Raw genomic sequence first — 21,009 nt, forward strand, 5'->3', positions numbered from 1 at the left:
AGGTTGGTGGATGTGAAGTGGTGTCCAGGCCTTTTCATTTGCATCTCTCACATGACCAGTGAGGTTGAACCTCTTTTCATATTTTTGGCCATTTAGGTTTCCTCTTTTGTGAGCTGTCTGTTCATATCCTTGACCCCTTTTGAAGACAGTTTCAACCTACTTCTGCCAGATCCCAAAGCAAACTCAGGTCATGGCACTTCTCCGTTCTAGGCTTGGCAGGGCTCTCTTTAGAACATGCACAACTGGTCACCTTGCTCCTGGCCCTGGTTTGCCTGTGGGCTGAAAATCAAGCTCTGCCCATTAACCTCAGCTCCACCTTCTCCTACCTCACCTTCCACTGTCCCTCTACACACCTGAATTCCAGCCCAACAGTCACATCTTGCTGTGTCCAGGCTTCCTGTGCATACCATTCCCTCCATCTAGAAGGCTCACCTCCCTATTTCCACATTCTACCTAAAATGCCATCTTTTCTGTGATATGTATCTTCTCATCTCAATTCACAGAGTTGCCTCTAATCACTAGTGACTCTATACCTTTCTAGTAGCATTTATAATCGTTTGATTTGTAGTGTTTTAACAATTCCTCTCCTTGCATATCACTTCTTCATTTATTTACAAAAGCATCTGCTCCTTCATTATGTTCTTTTAACCTTGTCACTGCTTGTGACAACACCTGACTCCCCCACAAGACTGTGGGCCTCACAGCTCCCAGTTCTAGTCCTGCCCAGGGGGCACCCAATGAATGTCATATCCTAACAAAGGACAATCACTGCACACCCAGTGGGTGCCAGGGGCTGTGCGTATATTAATGATCATCTTTCATGTCCATTTAGGTGAGGAAACTGAGGCTTAAGAGTTGAAGTGATGTGCTGGGGGCCAGTAATCAGGGAACTGGCCTTTGAGACCCACTTTGAGTCACACTACCTCTTCTACAACTTGATGCTTTTTTCAGACAATGCCTATGTTGAGGCTTACAGCCTTGGCTTAATTTTACTCCCATATTACATACCACTGTATGGACAGATCACAAGGTGCCTGCCTTCTTCTATAATCTCTGCCCCAAGTATCCTGGAGATCATACCCCATGGCCCAGAGGCAGAGGTGAACAGGGGAGGTTGGGAGGGGCTGCTGGCCCCAATGGTGATATACACACTTCCCCAGCTTCCTGGGGTTCTCTGCAGGTTGTGGTGGTAGCAGGTGAGAGGAGGGCTGAGAAATGGGGGGCTGGGGGGGATTGTTGGCACCTGTTCTCCACCCTATCCCTCAAAGAGTGAGTCTGGCAAGGGGCATGTCTGCCCTTTCTCCCCAGGGCAAGGACCCTATGTGCCTGGAGCCAAGCCCGTTGCCTCATCTGCTACTATTGTGACTCTGTATGACTGTGCCCATTTATTGGCATGTTGTGTTTCTGTGGTATGTACTTACTATTGTATCTTTGGGTTGTGTTTCTTGCATTTTGTGTGGTTTGCTGTTGGCACACTGTTTCTTTGGTGTCTCTACGCCTGTTGTCTACCTTATGTGTATGTTCTGTTGTGTGTGCGGTGTACGCTGGGTCTCTCGTTTGTATCTATGTCTGTACTTGGAATTGTCTCTTTATTGTGTGTCTCTATTGGGCATATGGTGTGCTGTGAACCGGAGCTGTGCGCGCTGTTTATCTGTTTCTGTGTGATGCTTGTGCTATGTCTCTGTGCTACTCTCCGATGCAAGTGTGTTTATGCTGTGTGAATCCTGTTGGGTTGTCTAGGGTCTGCGTCTACGCTGTGAGTTCGTGTGTGTCCGCACCTCCGTGCTGCAGTCCGTGCTCTGTGCGCAGCGTTGTCTGTTTCCTGGGCAAGCCCGTGCCTGCTCTGCGCGCCGGGCGCGCGGGTGCCGCTTCTCTGCTTGCCCGGGGTGGGCGCGGGCCCTGCGTGTGTGCGTGTGCGCGGTGTGTGCGTGTGCGTTGTGCGCGCGCTGCGCCTCTGCGCCGGGCGCGGAGTGGCGGCGGAGGATGCGCGCCGCGGCAGGCGGGGGCCAGGGCGCGGCGCGGGGGCGGGCGCGCGGCGCGGCGGGGCCCCGCGGCCGCGGGCTCCAATGGCGAGGCCGGCGCGGCCCCCACTAATTACATAAGCGGGACGTCAATAATTCGCGGGAAAACGCGAAAAAGATGGCGCCCCGCGCCCGGGGGGCCCCTTCCTGAGCGCCCCGGCCCCTCCCTCCTCCTCCCCCCTCCTCCCCGCGGCGCCCCCGCCCCGCCCCGCCCCCGTCGAGACCCCGACCCCGGCCCCACGGGCGGACACTCGGCCGGGCAGCCGCAGGCGGAGCGCAGCCGCCTCCGCCGCCGATGCGCCTGGTGGCCAGACTCCAAGTGGGACCGGCGGACACGCAAACTCGCGGTAAGTTCAGCGGGGACTCCCCGCCACTTCTCTCCTCTTCCTGCATACAGCCCACTTTTCGGAATCTCCCTGAACTTTATTAGGTCGAACGCCTCCGGGAGAGGCGGTTTGAAGTCCTTGGGACCCGCGCGCCTAGGGGATGGAAGTGGGTGCACAATGTCCGCGGGGTGGCGGGAGTCCCGCGCGGATCCCCTAGCCTTTGGGGGGCGTGAGTGACAGGTCGCTATTCCCTTGCCCCAAACCTTTACTTTTCCTGTTTCGGGCGGGGGTCGGGGTGGGTGGAGACCGATGGGGGCGCTTGGGATTTTGCTCACGTCCGAAGTCAGGCTGCGGCAGGATTGGGACAGGGGAGGCTTGGCGTCGGAGCGACTGAAGAGAGGAGTGCATGAGCCCGAAGGGGGCACTTCTGCAAGTTTTCTTCCTACTGAGCACCCTTTTTAAAAAAGTCAACGGCCGCCCTGGGAGAGGCCCCGGCGCATGAATCATCCTCGCTTCCTGCCCCCTCGCGGCCCCGCGCTCCGGGTTCCGCGGATTTGAACTGGAAGCCGACGAGAACCCGCAAACAGGCATTTCTTTGCAGATGGGTTTGAATCAGCCAATCACAGTCCGCAGGGGCCCGCTCCGGGAGGATGGAGGCGCGGGTTGGGGGGTAGCCGCCACCCGGGGGCCCCCGCCCGACAAGGGGGGCGCGGCAACCGGGTCTGCTCTCAACAGTGCGGCGGGGGAGGAAGTGTCAGTTTGTGAACCTGCCGCGGTCCGGGGCCCAGGCCTGGCGGGCGTGGACCTTGCAGCGCCTGGGAGCCAGGTGGCAGGGAGAAGGCAGGGATTCGGACTCCAGACCCTGCCTGTGCGCTCTGCCCTAGAGAAAAGAGAGGGCTAGGAGGTGGAGTGGAGGAGATGTCTGGGGAGTGGAGACCACAGAAGTGCCCTGCTTACCCCAGGGCCCCTGACATGAGCACACACGCATTTATGCTCACTTACATAGTGCTGCAGGCACCATCAAACAATCTCACAGGAGTACACCCATTCTCACGCGGAAACACACACAGGACTCTCTCCCTGTCTACAAATAATCACACCACCAGGTGCCAGGGCAGTGGCAAAGGGAGGGGACCAGAGTGGCGGGTGCGGGGAACAGAGCAGCGCTGTGCTTGGCTTAATTGAGAGTTGTGTGGAGAGGCATGGAGCCAGGTGAGACCAGAGGGGAGGAAGGGGCCTTGGCGAAGGCTTCAAATGCCAGTGAAGATTTCTGGGAGGGAGAATAAGATGGGATTGGTGGCCTTGTGGAAGGTCCGGTGGAGAGGCAGGAAAGCAAGGAGTGGCTTATTTAGCCCTGGGAACTGGTGGTACCATTCCCCAACTCAGGTGTGACAGAAGTGAGCACAAGAATCAGGAAATGTTATTGAATGAATGAGTAGCCCAGGCAAAAGAGAGGCTTTGAACTCAGACCAGGACAGGGGGTTGGAAAAGAGGGCTGAGAAGCCAGAAGTCACTGTGCTTGAAGTTGGCCAGCTATGCAACTCGTTGATTGGAGGAGTCTAAATTGCCTGGGATCCTGAGGACCATAATAGAGTCCTTAAGCAGGAACAGAGAAAGCAGCAGCGGAGCAGTGCATTTCCAGTAGGGGGAGAGACAGGTGTGGAGAGCGTGGCATGGGATGACTTAACTGCTTGGAGCAAATTTGCATCTGAGTAAAAGCATAAGTGAGTTTAAATGCCCCAGAATTGGTTTCTATTAAATCATCCCATAATTGAGAACAGAAAAGGGGATTACAGAAGACACAGATGGCCAAATCTATACCAGTTCATGAGCCATCCAGGAGTTTTCCTGGCCAGATCTCAGGGTAGGAGTGGGGGGCAGGTATGAAAACTTCTGCTGCTATCCTGGAGAAGGCCCTCCACTCAGAGAACATAGAAAATGTTTGCTTAAGGGATAAATTCTCAGGCTTCTAAATTAGGGAGTATGGTTCAGGCCCCCTGGGCAAAGAGACTGTTCTGTGGCTGGTTGAGAGGTCGGTTCTCTTTAGGAGGCAGCATGCATGCTATGAGGTGGGAGGAGAGGCAGGATCAAGAATCAGCTCACCTGATTATGAACCACGTCTCTGCCTCTGACCCTGTAGCCCCTTTGCCTTGCCCTGTCTGTAGAATGGGAATAATAATGTGTCCCTTGAAGGGTTGTGACAGAGATCCAATGAGATAAAAGTATTTGCACATAGCATGGGTTACAGTCTCCTTCCTTCCCCTGATGTGCTTCTGGAGCAACGAAGCAAGGAGCAAAAGCCTTGTTCTCTCTCTCTTTCAGTGTCAGTGGAAGCTGATGGAGAATCGAGCTCTGGACCCAGGGACTCGGGACTCCTATGGTGCCACCAGCCACCTCCCCAACAAGGGGGCCCTGGCAAAAGCCAAGAACAACTTCAAAGACCTGATGTCCAAGCTGACAGAAGGCCAGTATGTGCTGTGTCGGTGGACAGATGGACTATATTACCTCGGGAAGATCAAGAGGGTAAACCTTTCCTCCCTGGCCCCAGTTCCCAGACTCAGCATTTCTGCTCATCCTTTGGCCTAGGCCTCAGACTGCTGGTGGAGGATGGGGGCTGCTGGGAAACTCCCTTCTTGTCCCTCATGCTCCAAAGATGAACGTGAAAGGAGCCGGAGCCTGCTTTTTGCAGGGGCCATCCTTAGGGCCAGCCAACATCATCCAACCAGTTCTTTAGAAAAGTGCTCTGTGAGCCTATAGAACACAACAAAATCAGGTTGGAGAGGATCACAGATGACCATCTGGCCTTTGCTGTTCTCAGCATCCCCATCAAGTTGTCGGTCGTCCCCCAGGTCCTGACCATGCAACTCCAGTAACTGGGCACACACTACTTCCAGGAACTGCTAGCCTTCTCCTCCTAGCCTAACTCTGCTTTCTGGAGCATAAGGAGTGGGTTAATCCCTGTGCCCAGCAGTGACAAAAATGGGAGAGGAAGACCATGTTCGAATGGCTTTTCCCCAGCCACTTTCTCACACTGCCCCCCCTTCTCCGTGCCTCAGGTCAGCAGTTCTAAGCAGAGCTGCCTTGTGACTTTTGAAGATAATTCCAAATACTGGGTTCTATGGAAGGACATACAGCATGGTGAGTATTCCTACAATTTGGGGCACCCCTGCCTGACCCCAGGTCCCCTTTTTCCTCTTTTTCCTTCTCTCCTTCTATGACCCCCAAGCCCACCTGAGATGATGATCAGATGACCAGTTGTGCATTTCCATGGAAAAGTACCTATACCGTCTGTCATCCCCTCAATCACCCATACCTCATGAGAGAGGCAGGCAGGCATATGAAGAAGGTGGTTCGGGGAGGTGCCAGGAGAGCTGGGCTGGGTCTCAGTCCTGTATCTGCTTCTTTGCTGCCTTTCATCTCCTGTTCCCAAAGCTCTGGGTCACGGAATGGGGAGGGGCCCAGGCCATCAGAATTGTCACCTCTAGATGTAAACACAGTGTGCCCCATCAACATGTGAACAAAACTAGTGGAGACAGCTCTCTCTCTGGTAGAAAGACAAACAAAGCAGAGATGGACCAGGTGGGGTGAAGATAGAAATGCCTGGACCAGCTTTCAGAGGTGAAGGCAGACTGGGGTGGGTATCATCCCTACCCTCAGGGAGCTGACATTTTCTTACCAAGATGGCAAATCAGGGGCATTCTTGCCAGCTTCTACCTTTCCATGGACATGACAAACATCACTCATCAGTCACAGCTGTCATATATTTTCAACACAGAGCTCCAAGCCGTTACTACCAATCAGTCAGAGTTGTCAGGAGAGAAGAAGCCTGTTCACCACTTATGTTCTAACAGGAGAACAGACAAGGTGGTATGGGAGGAAGAGGCAGGTTTTAGGGTCAGATAGACCTTGGACCAATTTCTAGCTCTGCCACTTACTAGCTGTAAACCCTTATGCAAGTGGCATCAGAAAGAGATCATGAGAATACTGGCCTCAGGGTGGTTAAATGAGAGAATCCATGTAAATACTTAGCTTGGTGCTGTTAAGTTAGAGAGAGGCAGTTTCTAAAGAATTTCTTACTGTAAGAGATGATTTTAAGGAGCCTGCCAAGGAGAGACCACAGGACCCAGCCAGTTAGTTCCCAAACTGCCTCTTCCTCCAAGATGGTGTGACTAATGCAGACTGGTTCTACTCCAAGCCCCTCCCACCCTCAATGTATTATGCAAAGACCCAAAGCAATGAGGAGCCCCTCTCTTGGGTTATCCTCTCAGAGCAGAGAGAGCCAGTTGGGGAGGAAAGAGGACCTTGAGTAGAAGGCTCACTGTGTGCAAGGCACCGTGGAAGTGCTGCCATGCTCACGTGGGGGAACAGCTTGGGTCCCCAGCCAGCTAACTGCTGCTCACAGGCCAGAGGGCAGGACCCTCTGGCAGTGCCCAAGATGAGAGAACAAGGCTGGGCACACCGTTGTTACTGACTGATCATTTCATTAAACCGGTGAGGGCTCACTGACACCCACCGTGGGCACCCCTTTCTAGTGTATGCAGCAATAAGAGCCAAGAGACCATATATTCGACAAACACATCTTGAACATGTTAATGTGTCACACACTGTATGAAGTCCTGGGGACACACTGATGAGAAGATGCCGTTTCTGCCTTTAGAAAATGTTCAGTTTTCAGCTAGGAAAAATAAGAGAGCAACACACATCAAAATGTATTTAATTTATTCTCAAGCCTTTCACACATAAACACAGTCTTCAACAACCACAACAAAAAGCAAAGAAAAGGAAAGGGAAGGAACCTATAGACTAAAAGCAATTGAACACACTTATGACATTTTTATTAAAGAGACATTTGGAAATGTGAATACTAACAATTTGTTGATAATAAAAATTATTTCATATTCCTAAAAGTTTTTTTAATTAAAAAAATTTTTTAGGTGCAATAGAGACATTTGTTTAAAAAGTTCTAATCTTTCAGAGATACCTACTGAAATATTTAAGGAAAAAGACTAGATATCTGGGACTTGATTCAAAATAATGCAGGAGGGGAAAGTGGGTAGGAATATAGTTGAAACGAGATTGGCCAGGGGTTCATAACTGCTGAGAACATGGAGTTTCATTCTAACATTCTGTATCTCATAATAAAAATTTAAAAACTTATTTAACATAGAAAAATGTTTAATAAAACAGGTGAAGTTAGGCAAGACATGATAGGATCAGAAAGAACAAAGGATTTGATGTGAAACAGCTATCAGTTTGATTCCCACCTTTCTTTCTTACTAGCTAAGCAGGAACTTAACCTTTCTGAGCCTCAATTTCCCCATCTTTAGAATGGGGTAATGATATTAGGCACCTCAGAGTGAGTGGGGGAGATTTGGCATAAGAGGCTCCATGCTAGATCAGCACACAGTAAAGGCCTAGCACCTGGAATGTGATTTTAAAACTTCTAATTCCTTTGGGCTGGACCTGACCCTTTCTTTCAGCTGGCGTCCCGGGGGAGGAGCCCAAGTGCAACATCTGCCTGGGGAAGACATCAGGGCCCTTGAACGAGATCCTCATCTGTGGGAAGTGTGGCCTGGGTGAGTGTGCTGAGCAGGGCCCCATCCCCACTGGCCCCCACAGGGCAGTGGGTACTGCCTTGGACTGTAGGGACCTCAGCTGGTGTCCTGTTTTTCCTGGAACCTCAGAGCGACAGGGGCCAGTCTGGGAATGAGGGCCTGGGAGAGGACTCTTGGGGAGAGTTGGGGCTTCTGGACAGTGAGTTGAGGTAATGCAGGTTGAACCCTCGCTGGGTGGAGAGGATGGATGGAAGAGATGGGGCACAGAGGCTGAAGCTAGACCCTCCTACCTATACCACCAGGGCCCATGCTGTCCTTTAGTGGCCTGCTTGGACATTAGCTTGGCTGCCTTGGTGAACATTGCCAGCCAATCTCCTGGCAGCTGGCAGGCACATGGCCCGAGGCCTTGCTGCAGCCCTTCTCATCTCTGCTGCCTTTGGGCTGACTGGCTTTGGGCCACTGCTTCCTTGTGGGCATTCACCACCCCTCCTCTGCTGTAGGTTACCACCAGCAGTGCCACATCCCCATAGCAGGCAGTGCCGACCGGCCCCTGCTCACACCTTGGTTCTGCCGACGCTGCATCTTCGCACTGGCTGTGCGGGTGAGCCCTCCATCCTTCAGTCCCTGCCTCTGTCCCCTCCTCTAACTGGGAAGCAGGTGGCTCACAAAACCTGGGCTTTGGAGGCAGACAGCACTGCTGCCTCTTACCAGCTGTATGTCCCTGGCCAGGTTCCTTAGTCTCTCTGAGCCTGTTTCCTCAGCTGTAAGATGGGTATGGGAATAAGCCCCCAGTAAATAGTGCTTTACTATTAAAGGAGAAAATCATGTGAGTTCCCACTCAATACACAGTGGTTATTCCTGTTGTGCTTATTACTATTGATACTATTATTAGTGGAGACCCTTCTGGAACCTGGGATTGAGGAGAAAATCTCCTAGCATTTCTGACTACACTGGAAGGTCTGCGGGTCCCCCTCGTGGGCGTGTCCCCGGATAACCGTGCGTCGACCACGCGGTGAGTCGGGCTCTCATCTCCCCACAGAAAGGCGGCGCGCTAAAGAAGGGTGCTATCGCTAGGACGCTGCAGGCCGTGAAGATGGTGCTATCCTACCAGCCCGAGGAGCTCGAGTGGGACTCGCCCCACCGCACCAACCAGCAACAGTGCTACTGCTACTGCGGCGGACCGGGAGAGTAAGACCTCCGGGGCGGGGCCTCCGGGGTGGGGCGGGACCGGGAGAGTAAGGCCTCCGGGGCGGGGCCTCCGGGGGGCGGGGCGGGGCCGGGGCGTGCCAGGCCGCAGGGGGCGGAGCAGAAGGAGCGGTACCTCCTGGGTAGAGCCTGCAGGGTGAGGCCAGGGGGCGGGGCTGGAGAGCGAGGTCCGCACCCCCTGGCAGTGGGGTGGGGCGGGGCGCGTGGAAAACAAGTCAGTTTTGAGTGGTTAAGATCCTGGTCCCCAGTGTCCAGATCCTCACAGCCCCTTACAGCTGTGCAACACCTGAGCCTAAGTCATTGTAGTTTTCATGTCGATAGTGTGAGCGGAGCGTGAATTAGATAGTTCTCATAAAGGCTCACACACTGCCTGGCACTTGGTAAGCACTTACTACATGTGAGCTCTTACTGTTGGTGCACAGAAGTTAAGATAAGCCTTTCCATTGTCAGAGCCAATGAAACAGACTGCTGGTGAGATACTAAGGTTCTTTTCCCTGGAAGTATGAAAGCAGGGATTTGGGGTTATACCCCTGGTTTGCTGTGGAGTGGATTCTTGTCCTGATGACAAGTCAAGAGTCTTTGCTTTCTTGCTAACCTGGACCTCCATGTAGCCTTGGACAGTTGTACCTGTTCCCTTGGGCGGGTGCTATGGGAGAATCCAGAAGTGAGAGAGGGGTTCTCCACCCTCAGGAAACTCAGGCTACAGGATGCCCTGAAGTCCTGAATCTCATCTCCAAGCTCTTTTGACAAGTACTAGGAGTCTGGAGGCTATGCTTACAAATTACAAATTATCTGGGTAATTTGGGTAAAATTAACTTGAAGTACTTCATCTCTCAAGTGGGATTAATAACCTTGGCCCCATCAGCTTTCCTGGATCCTGGGAGGACTATGGTCTCACAGATGGAGAAATGCTTATAGGGACCTTTCCAGCATTGAGGCAGTGGTTCTCAATGCTTGTGAGCAGAGTTGCCCAGGGTAATTGTCAAAAATATATCTGTCAGGGGTTCCCCCAGAGGTTGAGTAGATCTGGAGTGGGGCAAGGAATCTTCTACATTTTAACCTAAACCTCAGATGATTCTGACGCAAGTGGTCCATGGACCACACCTGATAAGAAGTGAAGAAAGCATCAACTATTATTAAGGAAATGGCTTTTTTGTTCTTCATTTTCAATAAACTTATTGAATGACCATGATAGAGTAGATATATAGTAGCAGGCTGCCCATGGAGCTTACAGAGCCATTGTTCTCCCATGAAATCTTCCTGGCAAACCTTTCCATGCCAGTGGTGTCTGGGAAGCAGTGTGTGGGGTGCAGTCCAGAGATGGAGGCTCAAGCATGGAAAGAAGAGCACCAGCTTTCAAGTTAGAGAGGCGAGGATTTGAATCTCCATCCACCACTTGCTTCTTGGGTGACCTCGAGCAAGCCACTTAACCTCTGACTCATCTGTAAAATGGGGACAGTGGCCTTTTACTAGATGGTGAGATTAAAGGATATAGCATATACCCTGATCCCAGGACCTCCCCTGGCACAGCCTGAGTGCTCAGTAACTGAGTTTTCTTCCTTTCTCCCCGCTGGAGGGTGAGGGAAAGGTTGCTGAGGCTGATGCCTGGCTGGGAGTGTGGGCCTGGCTGACCCTGGCTCCTCTGGCTCTCCAGATGGTACCTGCGGATGCTGCAATGTTACCGGTGCAGGCAGTGGTTCCACGAGGCCTGCACCCAGTGCCTCAGTGAGCCCATGATGTTTGGAGACCGGTAGGTGCTCAGCCTTGGGGGTGAGGTGGGGAGATGGGGGACAGCAGCAGTGCAGCAACTCTTTCAGACTGCCTGCCAGGCCTAGACAGCCAAGTCTGTGATGGTGTGAACCTGTCTGCAAGCAGCAGCTCAGGGTGGGGAAGCCTTTTCAGGAGAGGAACATGCTGGATCACATCCCCAGTTGCCACTGACTTGGGAGACCTTAGACAAATCCTGGCCTTCCCTAAGTCCCAGTCTCTCCAAGTATCTGGAGAAGGAGCAGTGATCCCTGCCCAGAGCTGTTGTAGGAACCACTGGGGAAGTGGGTGACATGATCTGGCTTCTAACCAATGGGGCTAAACTAATGGAAGGCTTATGTGTGTCAAACCAGATACGTGTGTCTTTCCTGGTGTCTCCTGTCGTGTGTGTGTGTGTGTGAAGCAGGGGGGTGGCGGGGTGTGTGTGACCCTGACCACTAAAGCCCAATCTAGCTCAGCTTGCTCTCACCTCAGCCACACTCCAGGGCAGTGATATTTGGGGCAGGATTTGAGGTAGGAGTCAGAGGGGGTTGGGGAGGATATCTTGGTCCCTGTCCTGTCCCATCCTTCACACACACACACATACACCCCTCCCCCAGAGGCCACCAGCTCTAGGAATGAGGGCAGTACTGACTATGGGAAGGCGCATTTGGAAGTGAAGGGGTAAAGGGGCTGGACTAGGGTGGGGTGTCGGAACCAGCCCCCTCTCCACCACCCACAGGTTCTACCTGTTCTTCTGCTCCGTGTGCAACCAGGGCCCAGAGTACATCGAGAGGCTGCCCCTGCGATGGTGAGAGGGTGGGGCTTGGCCCAGGCCCATCTCTGTCCCCTCTGCTCCTCCCCTTCCACCTCCCTCCAGGAACAATTCCATTTCCAGCCGCTAGGTCCCAGCCTTGCCCCTGCCCTTCAGCCTGGACCCAGGAGGTTCCAGTCCTGGTGGGTCAGGCTGCTGCCTCACCCCAGCCCCACCTGCTTGCCCCCTTGCCCAGGGTGGATGTGGTTCACCTGGCACTCTACAACCTGGGGGTGCAGAGCAAGAAGAAGTACTTTGACTTTGAGGAGATTCTGGCTTTTGTCAACCATCACTGGGAGCTCCTGCAGCTTGGCAAGGTATACAGGACCATGGGATGTGAAAAGGGCAGGAGGTCATTTCACAGTGGGGTTACTGAAGTCCAGAGAGGAAAGAAGTTTGCTCGGATCACAGTGCAGGGGCTCACAGTGCAGGGGCGAGGGTCTGGGTCTCTTGAGTGCTCACTCTTGACAGTGAAGGCTGTTGGCTGGCACAAGACCCCAGAGCCTTTTTGAGCTGCTGCATCCCTGAGTCCAGGCCTCTAAACCAGTACCCTGAAGGGGCTTCCTGATACCGGTTTTCGCAGTGGGCGGGTTGGGGCCTCACCGATTCAGCTACAGGGAGCTGTGGGTGGAGTTTGACTGGAGCAGGGCTGTCCACAGAGATAGATGTAGATGTCTGACCCACTCCAGATTACCTGGCTGGAATGGAACGTGAAGTGGGCCTGCCCCCTGCTGGTTGTGCTTTGAATAGCAGAAGTGGCCATCACAAGACTGGGGAAGTCTGGGATCCAAGGCGTGAAGTAACAAACCAGAGACTTGCAGGATGCCAGAAGGGGAGAGTGACTTGCTGGGGGTCAGCACAGCTTTTGAGCTGGGACTGGAGATGGCCTCCCCAAGTACTTCCACAGAGGCTTTATGCCCTAATGACATCCTTAGAATCCTCTCTACCACATCCAGAATGAGGCATCTTCTCTTACTACCCCAAACCTTAATAAAGACAAGATTTTTTTTAAGTAACCTTTATGCCTTACAAAGTTTTTCATGTAATAACATCTTCATTTACAGTGTTCAGTAACTTATAAAAGACATGTGTATATTACAACGCTCTAAAAAGACAGAGCTAGTACTTTTTAAATAACATTTTTTTGGATTTATTAAAAAAAAATCCATGTTCCTGGTAGAAAAATTTTAAAGTATGAAAGTGTAAGTAAATATACTTAAAAAAAATCTCTACCCCACATCACATCATCCTGAAACAACTGCTATTAATGTGTAGGTGCATATCCTTCCCTCCTGTCTTCAATGTCTATTTTTTCTTTTTTACATGGCTTAGATTATACAGTATATAAAGCTTCAAATCTTTTTTTTACTTTATGTTAGAGCATAAAACCTTTTCCATGTTATGAGTTTTTCATCAACATTTTTAATGGTCGCACTGGTTTCCACCATTGTTTGTTGCCTTCCTGCTGAGCACATAGTTTCTTTCCCATTTTTCGTATTTGCCAATCTTTAGGAACAATGCTATAGTGAACATTTTTGTGTGTACTGCTTTACTCATGTTTCTTATGTCTGCATGATAGATTCCATGGACTAGCATTACTGGGTTGAGGACATGGACATTTTCAAAGCTCTTGATACATTTAGGACAGGAGTTATCCTCCCCATTTACAGATGGGGAAGTGCACTCAGAGAGGTGGAAAGATTTGTCTGAGATCATGGAACAAGTGGTCCTGACCTGGAGGACCCAGAAGCATCAGGACATTCAGGGGAGGAAGGGGATGGGGGCTGAGGCCTCCTCAGGCACCATGTGCCTGGTCTGATTGGCTTGCTGGCCCGCTCCCCCTTAGCTCACCAGCACCCCTGTGACGGATCGAGGACCTCATCTACTCAACGCTCTGAACAGTTACAAAAGCCGGTGCGTGCAAAGGAGTGGGGGAGTACCACTGGGTCCCTAACAGGTGGGGCTTTGGTTTAGTATCTTCCTACCTCACAGCCTTTGCACATGCTGTTTTCCCACCAGGGTCTCCCACCCCTTCCCTCTGACTAGATAAATCCTGCCCGTTCTTCAAGATCCAGGGAGTACCTCACCTCCTTTGTGACATCTCCCCTGACCACTCCAGCAGCCTGACACATTTTGGTGCTGGGTTCGGCTCCCTTGGGGCATGCACCCCAATCCCTAAGCCCTGTTACAGCCACCAGTGGTTCTGGGGTAGGCACTGAGAAATCGGTGCATCTTCTCTGTGGTGGGCAGCAGCCTCTTAACTCATCTCCAGCCCACACCTTCCCATCCAGACTTCTGAGTTTTTCTGAGAACACAAGCCTGACATATACCCTACTACCAAGGGAATGCCCAGGCTTCTTAGCATGGCATTTAAGGCCTCTCATGATCAGACCCTGCTCACCCTTCTGGTACTGTCCCTTTGCTTATTTGTTCTGGGTGTCAGCCATTCTGAACCCTTTGCTTTCCCACTCAGTGCTTTTGCTCACACTCTGCCCTTTGCCCATGATGCTCTTCAACGCCTTTCTTTTACTTGATCCATAAACAACTATTCACTGAAATGCTGCTCTGTGTCAGCCCTATGTGGGAACTGAAGACACAGTGAGGAATAAGACATGGTCCCTACTTTTGCAAAACCTCTCCAGATATCTGGACAGAATTATCCACTCTCTTCCACCTTCCATGGTTTGGGGCCCAGGTACAGCCCTACACTTGAGCACATAGGATCTCCTACCCTCCTCGTGGACAGTCTCCTGAGTCACCTCTCCAGGCTCATGGCAGCTCAGCCAGTGTTAGAAGGATGAGGGAGGTGCCTGAAGGTGCTTCTGTCTCCTTGGGGAGACCAGAGAACAGAATGGTGTAGAATCTAGTGTTGACCATAGGAGTTCCACCGGGAGCTGCCAGTTTGAAGGAGAACAGCAGCAGGCACTCCACACATACATGAAGAAGGGCAGGGAGGAGTCACTAGCCACATTCCAGCCACTACCTGGGACCCTTGAGCCCACAGGCTTTGAGGAGTGGGTGTCTTTACAAGCTACTCTGGATTTTAACTCCCAGTCCAGGGAGGCAGAGAGGGTAATGTGGACTGACAGACTCCAGAGCTTTCTCCTTCCCCGGCTCACCCCGCAGGTTCCTCTGTGGCAAGGAGATCAAGAAGAAGAAGTGCATCTTCCGCCTGCGCATCCGTGTCCCGCCCAACCCACCAGGAAAGCTGCTGCCTGACAAGGGCCTGGTGCTCGCCGAGAATGGCACCTCTGAGCTGCGTAAGAGAGGAAAGACCAAGCCTAGGTCAGTGCCTGGGGGCCTGGGGCTCGGGCTCAGCCAAACTCAGGTTCTCTGCTCCCAGCTGCCGGGCTGCGTGGTGGGCCTAGAGAGTGTGGTGGCATCCAGGTGAGCAAGGAGACTGCCACCCAGTCCGTGCTGGGCTGGAGGCACCCTGAGCCAGCCAGCTGGTGGCTGAGCCAGGACCCGGTCCCACACCCCGACTTCTCCCATCACAGCCCCCTAGTGCCTGGCTTGGCAGGAAAGCCGGGTCACGGGCTCCAGTCTTGCTGGATCAGAGCTTAGGCAGAAAGTGAAGGGGAAGTCAGAGTGTTAGGAGTCCCTGACTCCCCTCGCTAAGCTGACCCCTCTCACTCTGGGCGTCACAGGGCAGAGCACCCGGAGAGGCACCTTCCCTCTTGTGCCACCACACCTACTTCCCCAGAGGATCCCCCTCCTCCCCAGGCCTCCTTGTGATGGAGAGCCATCCCCACCTCCGCTGCTGGGACCCCAGCCCTTCCCCTGTGCCCCCTCCCTCTGGGCCTTCAGCCTCTGACTGGGCCACCCTCTCTCTTTTCTGTCTCCACAGTTTGTTGCCTCACGAATTTCAGCAGCAGAAAAGGCGAGTTTATAGAAGAAAAAGATCAAAGTTTTTGCTGGAAGATGCTATTCCCAGTGTTAGTTTCTTGTTTTCTTCCTCTCCACATTCACACCCAGGGATCCCTGTGCAGAACACCAAGTGCCCAGGCCCAGGGGACTCTTGCATGTCTCTTAAACCAGTTCCTACTGCAGCTAAATAAGAAGCCAGGCACTGCAAGCCCACTCCTTCCTCTCCCCAAGTTCGTCCAAGACCCTGAAGGTGGGGGACCTCGCTGTTCAAGTGGGGGGACTGAAGGCCAGGGAGCGGCATGGCCTTCCCAAGGTCATACCTCTCCATCTTCAGCAGCATCCACCTCACTGGAGACCCCCTAGGGGCAGTCATGTTTGCAGTGCCTCCTCTCCCCGGCACTTAGCAGTGTACAAGGCCCTCCTACAGCCATCATGTCACCCCACCTCTAAAGGGGAAGCTTGGCAGGTATTACTGTCGACCTTGAGGTGACTGAGACACAGAGATGCGAAGGTCATCCAGGTGGCTAGAGACAGCCAGGATTAGAAGTGGTGTGACTTGACTCCCTAGTCAGGACTGGGAACAGAGAGGAAGTGACAAGTCTTACCTTCGGGAGGTGCAGCCCTCGGAGCCCTAGGTGGACCAGCAGGCAGCCTGGGTAGCCCTCTGCAGGGAGAAGGGGACATGTGGGAGGTGGACTTGATACTCACTGACCAGCCCACCCCCTCTCCTTCCTGTGTGTCCACAGAGTGACTTTACCTCAGCCTGGAGCACAAACCACCACCTGGCCAGCATATTTGACTTCACGCTGGATGAAATTCAGAGTTTAAAAAGGTAACAGTGAGGGACCCAGCAGAGATCTGCCCTGGAGACTGGTAAGGAACCAAGTGGGGAGACCACCTCCATTCCCCTGGCGCTGCAGGCAGGCACTTGGAAGGGGCAAAGCAGAGAGCTTCGGTGCAAGTGGAAGCTCCCTCGGAGTGACTCCAGCTACAAAGGTCATACTGCATAGGCCGCCTGAGGAGTCTTTCTACATGAGCGCTTTCTGCATGACGTGGCTCTGCTGCAGCCTCCAGGGCTCCCAGGGTCAGCTCCAAGAGCAGCACGCGAGGCCTGCCTTGCCCACGCCCTCCCTGCCTCCCCAACTCCTGCCCACTTCTCCCTGCCTCACACCTTATACCAAAATTGCTGTTGGTCATCCCACATTCACTCCCCCAGGAAGCCTTTCCTAGCCGTCCCCAGGGTGTTGGATGCTCCCGGTGTATTTTCATAGTACTCATGCTTGGTACACTTAAGCGGAGGCACTGCATATTCCACATTCTATTTCTGAAATTGAGCCATTCAGTGCTTTCCTGTAGGTATGGAGGAGCGAGCAGGGGCTTCACCAGACAGCCCCTACTTACCAGTCATCAGTAATAAAACTTTAGCAAAGTTCTTTAACCTCTCTGACCCTCCTCACCTGTTTTTTGCACAGTTGTTAATGAGACTCAGTGAAGATACTGTAAATGAAAGCACTTAGGTATACAAAGTGCTTCCCACGTATCTGCCATCACACTCATTACCCTTAATTATCACCACCACGGGGGAGCGTGGTCAGGGAAGACTTTGGCTTTAAAGGCTGGATGGGTAGAAAATGGACAGGCAGAGAGGCAATGACCACTGCAGGTGTGGTGGTGGGAAGCTCAGCAGTGGGAAGGAGGGCTTCCGGTGGAACAAGGGTGCATGTCACAGGGGCCGAGAGGAACGGGAAAGGCCCCAAGGGGTGCTGAGGACCTGTGGCCAGGCTCGCCCTCTCCTCCCTCAGCGCCAGCTCTGGCCAGACCTTCTTCTCGGATGTGGACTCCACCGATGCCGCCAGCACCTCTGGTTCTGCTTCCACCAGCCTCTCCTATGACTCAAGGTATACTTCCTGGCATGACGGACTCAAGTTCCAGCATCCCCCAGCCCCTCCACCTCCCACTTGTGACGTGTGGCTCACTCTGTGTGTCATGGGCTTAGGACCTGGCCTCGTGCAGTTGTGTGAGTCTGGGTCTGGGACCCCATGGTCTGAGACATGTTTCTGACAGAAGCTGAGGGCAGACATTCAGGTTGTTCCTAGTCACCTGCTGCAGGTCATGTGACACCTCTTGCTGGGCAGTTTCAGATCTGGGGTTCTTTCATTGTAGGGATCTTAACCTCTGCATGCCATGATTTTACATGTCTGTGCCTCTGACTTTAGGGTCCCTTGACCCTGGTTCTTGGCTGTCTGAATCTGATGTCTGTCTCCGGGTCCCCCTAAGGAACAGCTGTTGATTTGGAAGGCTGATGGAGGGGAAAATGGTGTCCTGCAAGGTGTAGGGTCTGGGAGAGGGGCAGAAATGACAGAGGCCTAGCAAAGGGTACAGCCTGTTTCGCAATAGCTGGTCTTCAGCAGCTTAGGGAGGGTGTGCGGCAAAGCACAAAGTTCTGAACCCTCAGGCTTCCTTAACTCTCTTAGGATACTTGAGGCCCTTGCGAAAAGTGTCGTGCCTATAGAAGCGTGTCTTGGAGTCTGTTTCCAAACATCTCAGGTGTCTATCTGCTGTTGCCTCTGTGTTTCTGTTTATTTCTCCCAGTTCTGAGATCTGAAATGTAAACAATGTGTACTTCAAAGCAGGACACACCTGGGTTAGAATCCTGGCTCTGCCACTCCCCAGATAGTGGTTTCTCCTCTGGAGGCCCCTTGGAGCTGCTGTGAGACAACCCGGGCCCAGGAAGTGCTCAGGGACAGGGACTGCTTGGGATTATTCCCTCATTCCCACCATCGTCCTCTTCCCCTCCCGGTACAGACGGACAGTGGGCAGCCGCAAGAGGAAGCTGGCAGCCAAAGCGTATGTGCCGCTGCGGGCCAAGCGGCGGTCAGTCGAGCTGGGGGGACGCTGCCCCTCGGACAGCAGTGGAGAGGGCGTTTCAGGCCCTGAGCGGCCAGATGAAGGCATCGACAGCCACACGTTTGAGAGTATCAGTGAAGATGACTCGTCCCTGTCCCACCTCAAATCATCCATCACCAACTACTTCGGTGCAGCTGGGCGACTAGCCTGTGGGGAGAAGTACCAGGTGCTGGCTAGGCGGGTCACACCTGAGGGCAAGGTTCAGTACCTGGTGGAGTGGGAAGGGACCACCCCTTACTGACCTGCCCCCTGGGGGATGCCAGGAGCCCTGGAAACCAAAGGAGAGACAGAGGAAGCCACAGGCTCTCCAGCTCTCTCCAGGCTGGGCTAGGGAGGGAAGCAAGACAGAACTGCTAAGTGCCTGTAAAAGGCCCTTCCTGCCTGCCAGCCACGGCCTGTGCCTCTCTGCTGTGCCCCTTTGCCTGTGTCCCTAAAGTCCCACTGGCTAATTCTGAGCATCTCCACACACTCCACACTCCAAGCTGTTTATGTTCTCAGAATCTGTGTCCCTCTGGCTTGAGGACCCCTTTCCCTGAGGCCTAAATCTGTCTTTCTCTTTGTCCCCAATTGTGTCCCTTTTCCTCTCACCCCTTTAGGGTGTGTGTGTTTACGCACCTTACATGTGCATGGCTGTCCATCCACTGGACAGCCTTCACATCTGACCCATGGGCAGCCAGTCCCCCCAGGGACCACCCTATGAGAACGGGAACCTGAGACAGAATGGGTGAAGGTGTGTAAGAGGATGCCTCACAGAGCTTTCCTCTCCCGCTTTCCTGCCTCTAACCTGCCCTGCCCTGTTCTGCCCTTGGAAAAGGGTGGTACAGTGGGAGAGTGCTTCTGTGACAGCCTGTGTGGCAGAGACCCTGGGACTCTCAGGATCTAAGGAGTGAAGAGGCTGGGTGTCTGCCTCAGAAGGCACTTGCACCAGAGCCCCATTTTCAGGCTAGAGTGAAGCCTCATGGGTGTCAACTTCTGCAGCCCCATAAGTTCTTTCCCTGGCCCTGCTGTAGTGGAGGCGGGCCCAAGGGACAGTTAGAGGACCTGGGAGGAGAGGAAGCCACATCACACTGAACCTCAGACTGGGGTCTGCACCTCCCACCCCTGGGCCCACATACTCACACTCAAGCTTCCATCCACACGTGTGTGCCTTCCCACTCCAGGTACACACACTCAGCCCCAGCCTTCAGGTGTCCACACACAGCCCCGTGCCCTCTAGTGCTGACCTGGCTCATCTGTGAGACATCTGGGCTTTCTGTTGGCCCTCTTCCAGGTGTCATGCGCTGTGACTAAATGTCAAAGTCCAGCTCCTGCGCCCGTTTCTCAGCCCACCAACCAGTTTTGACTAGGGAAGTGCAGGGGACTCACAACCTCTTCCTTATACCCTGTCCCACCCTGAAATTGACAATCACTTTTTGGGACAGGTTGGGATTTTTCAAGCACCCATGTCTTTCAGTCCCCTCACAGGGAAGCCTTTGTCAGTGGGAGTATAAACAGCTCTCAGAACCAATGTTAAAATTCATACTCATCTGGAGGCAAACCAAAAATGGGAGAGGAAAGGGGACCCCTCATTTTTGCTGCTTCCAGAGATGCTAGAAACGGACTCATTTGACCAGAAAATGTTAAGAAGTGCCTTGACTGAGACGGGGCACAACAGATGGGGACCAGCCTTGCCAAATGCTGCTGTGGTCTCTAGTTTGGCTCGGCTCTTTTAGGCGGCCAGCTACACAGCGAGGGTAAATGAATAATAAGGTGCAGCAGGCCTAATGGAGCTGGTTTTTCCACTAAGCTGACCCCCTCCCTGCCTGTGGGCATTTGGTGGTGGTGGGGGGGGGGGCGATCCCTGAGATCAGATGCCTCTCCCTTCAAACCTCAGCTCTTACAGAGCCTTTCAGATGGGACCTCACCTCCTATACACAGCCTACCCACTTCCCTTTGCCTACTAGCACGGCCCAGGCAGAGATGAGCTCAGATGGGGCACAGTTCTCTTCCTTCTCAGCCCCACAGCTGCTGCCACTGAAGGCCCTACTGGGGCCAGGTGGAGGGGGAGCTGAGAAGCCAGCCCCCAGCTCAGCAGGGGTGTGTGGCCTGGGATCCAATCTGTGGCTTCAGAGAGCACAGCAACCTCCCAAGCCTGCTCTCCAGGCTTCTGAGAAAGAACAGGATGAGCAAGGCCTGTCACAGTGCATCTGCTCTACTCAGGCTCCAGAGTGGCTCTGGGCTTGAAGAGGAGGGAGAGGAAGGAATGTCTTCCTCACTTGAGAAGTCAGCATAAGGCCTAGCAAGGTCACCCTGACTTCACACCCAAGCATTTCACTCATACCAGATAATAGCTGCATTACTACCAACTGACCTTATAACCCTGTGCACCTTCAAAAAGATTTATGGTTTCTGAATTGCTGCTTTTAATAACGTTTGTTATATTAAAATTATAATTAATGTGTCTGGTTTAGTTTAAAAGCTCCTTCTGAAGAACTGCCTAACTTCCCCCTAGTGAACTGTTAGCTGGGTAGCAGGGGGAACTGGCTTTGGTTTCTGATCTGGTTTCCTGGAAGCCGAGGAGGAATGGC

The 21,009-nt window shown here is 53.0% G+C and overlaps 1 protein-coding gene across 2 annotated transcripts; it reads left to right on the forward strand.

The window, feature by feature from the left end:
* The first annotated feature begins 1,244 nt into the window (after window positions 1-1,244).
* On the forward strand, window positions 1,245-20,883 carry PHF19 (PHD finger protein 19). Of its 2 annotated transcripts, none has more exons than XR_005062347.2 (15): window positions 1,245-2,368; window positions 4,670-4,870; window positions 5,404-5,485; window positions 7,828-7,923; window positions 8,403-8,503; window positions 8,942-9,090; window positions 10,763-10,858; window positions 11,597-11,665; window positions 11,865-11,985; window positions 13,515-13,582; window positions 14,795-14,953; window positions 15,516-15,603; window positions 16,282-16,367; window positions 16,456-17,433; window positions 18,341-18,424. XR_005062347.2 is itself a non-coding variant. In XM_017650572.3 (15 exons), the coding sequence occupies exons 1-15, from the start codon at window positions 1,676-1,678 to the stop codon at window positions 18,681-18,683; spliced, it is 2,448 nt and encodes an 815-aa protein (XP_017506061.2). In that variant the 5' UTR covers window positions 1,532-1,675; the 3' UTR covers window positions 18,684-20,883. The 2 variants fall into 2 exon arrangements, 1 of the variants encoding a protein (XP_017506061.2); XM_017650572.3 differs by having other exon boundaries at window positions 1,532-2,368; window positions 17,338-17,433; window positions 18,341-20,883.
* The last annotated feature ends 126 nt before the right edge of the window (window positions 20,884-21,009 follow it).

This window comes from Manis javanica, chromosome 2 (genome assembly GCF_040802235.1).
Source record: "Manis javanica isolate MJ-LG chromosome 2, MJ_LKY, whole genome shotgun sequence".
In the NCBI taxonomy this organism is placed as follows: Eukaryota; Metazoa; Chordata; class Mammalia; order Pholidota; family Manidae; genus Manis; species Manis javanica.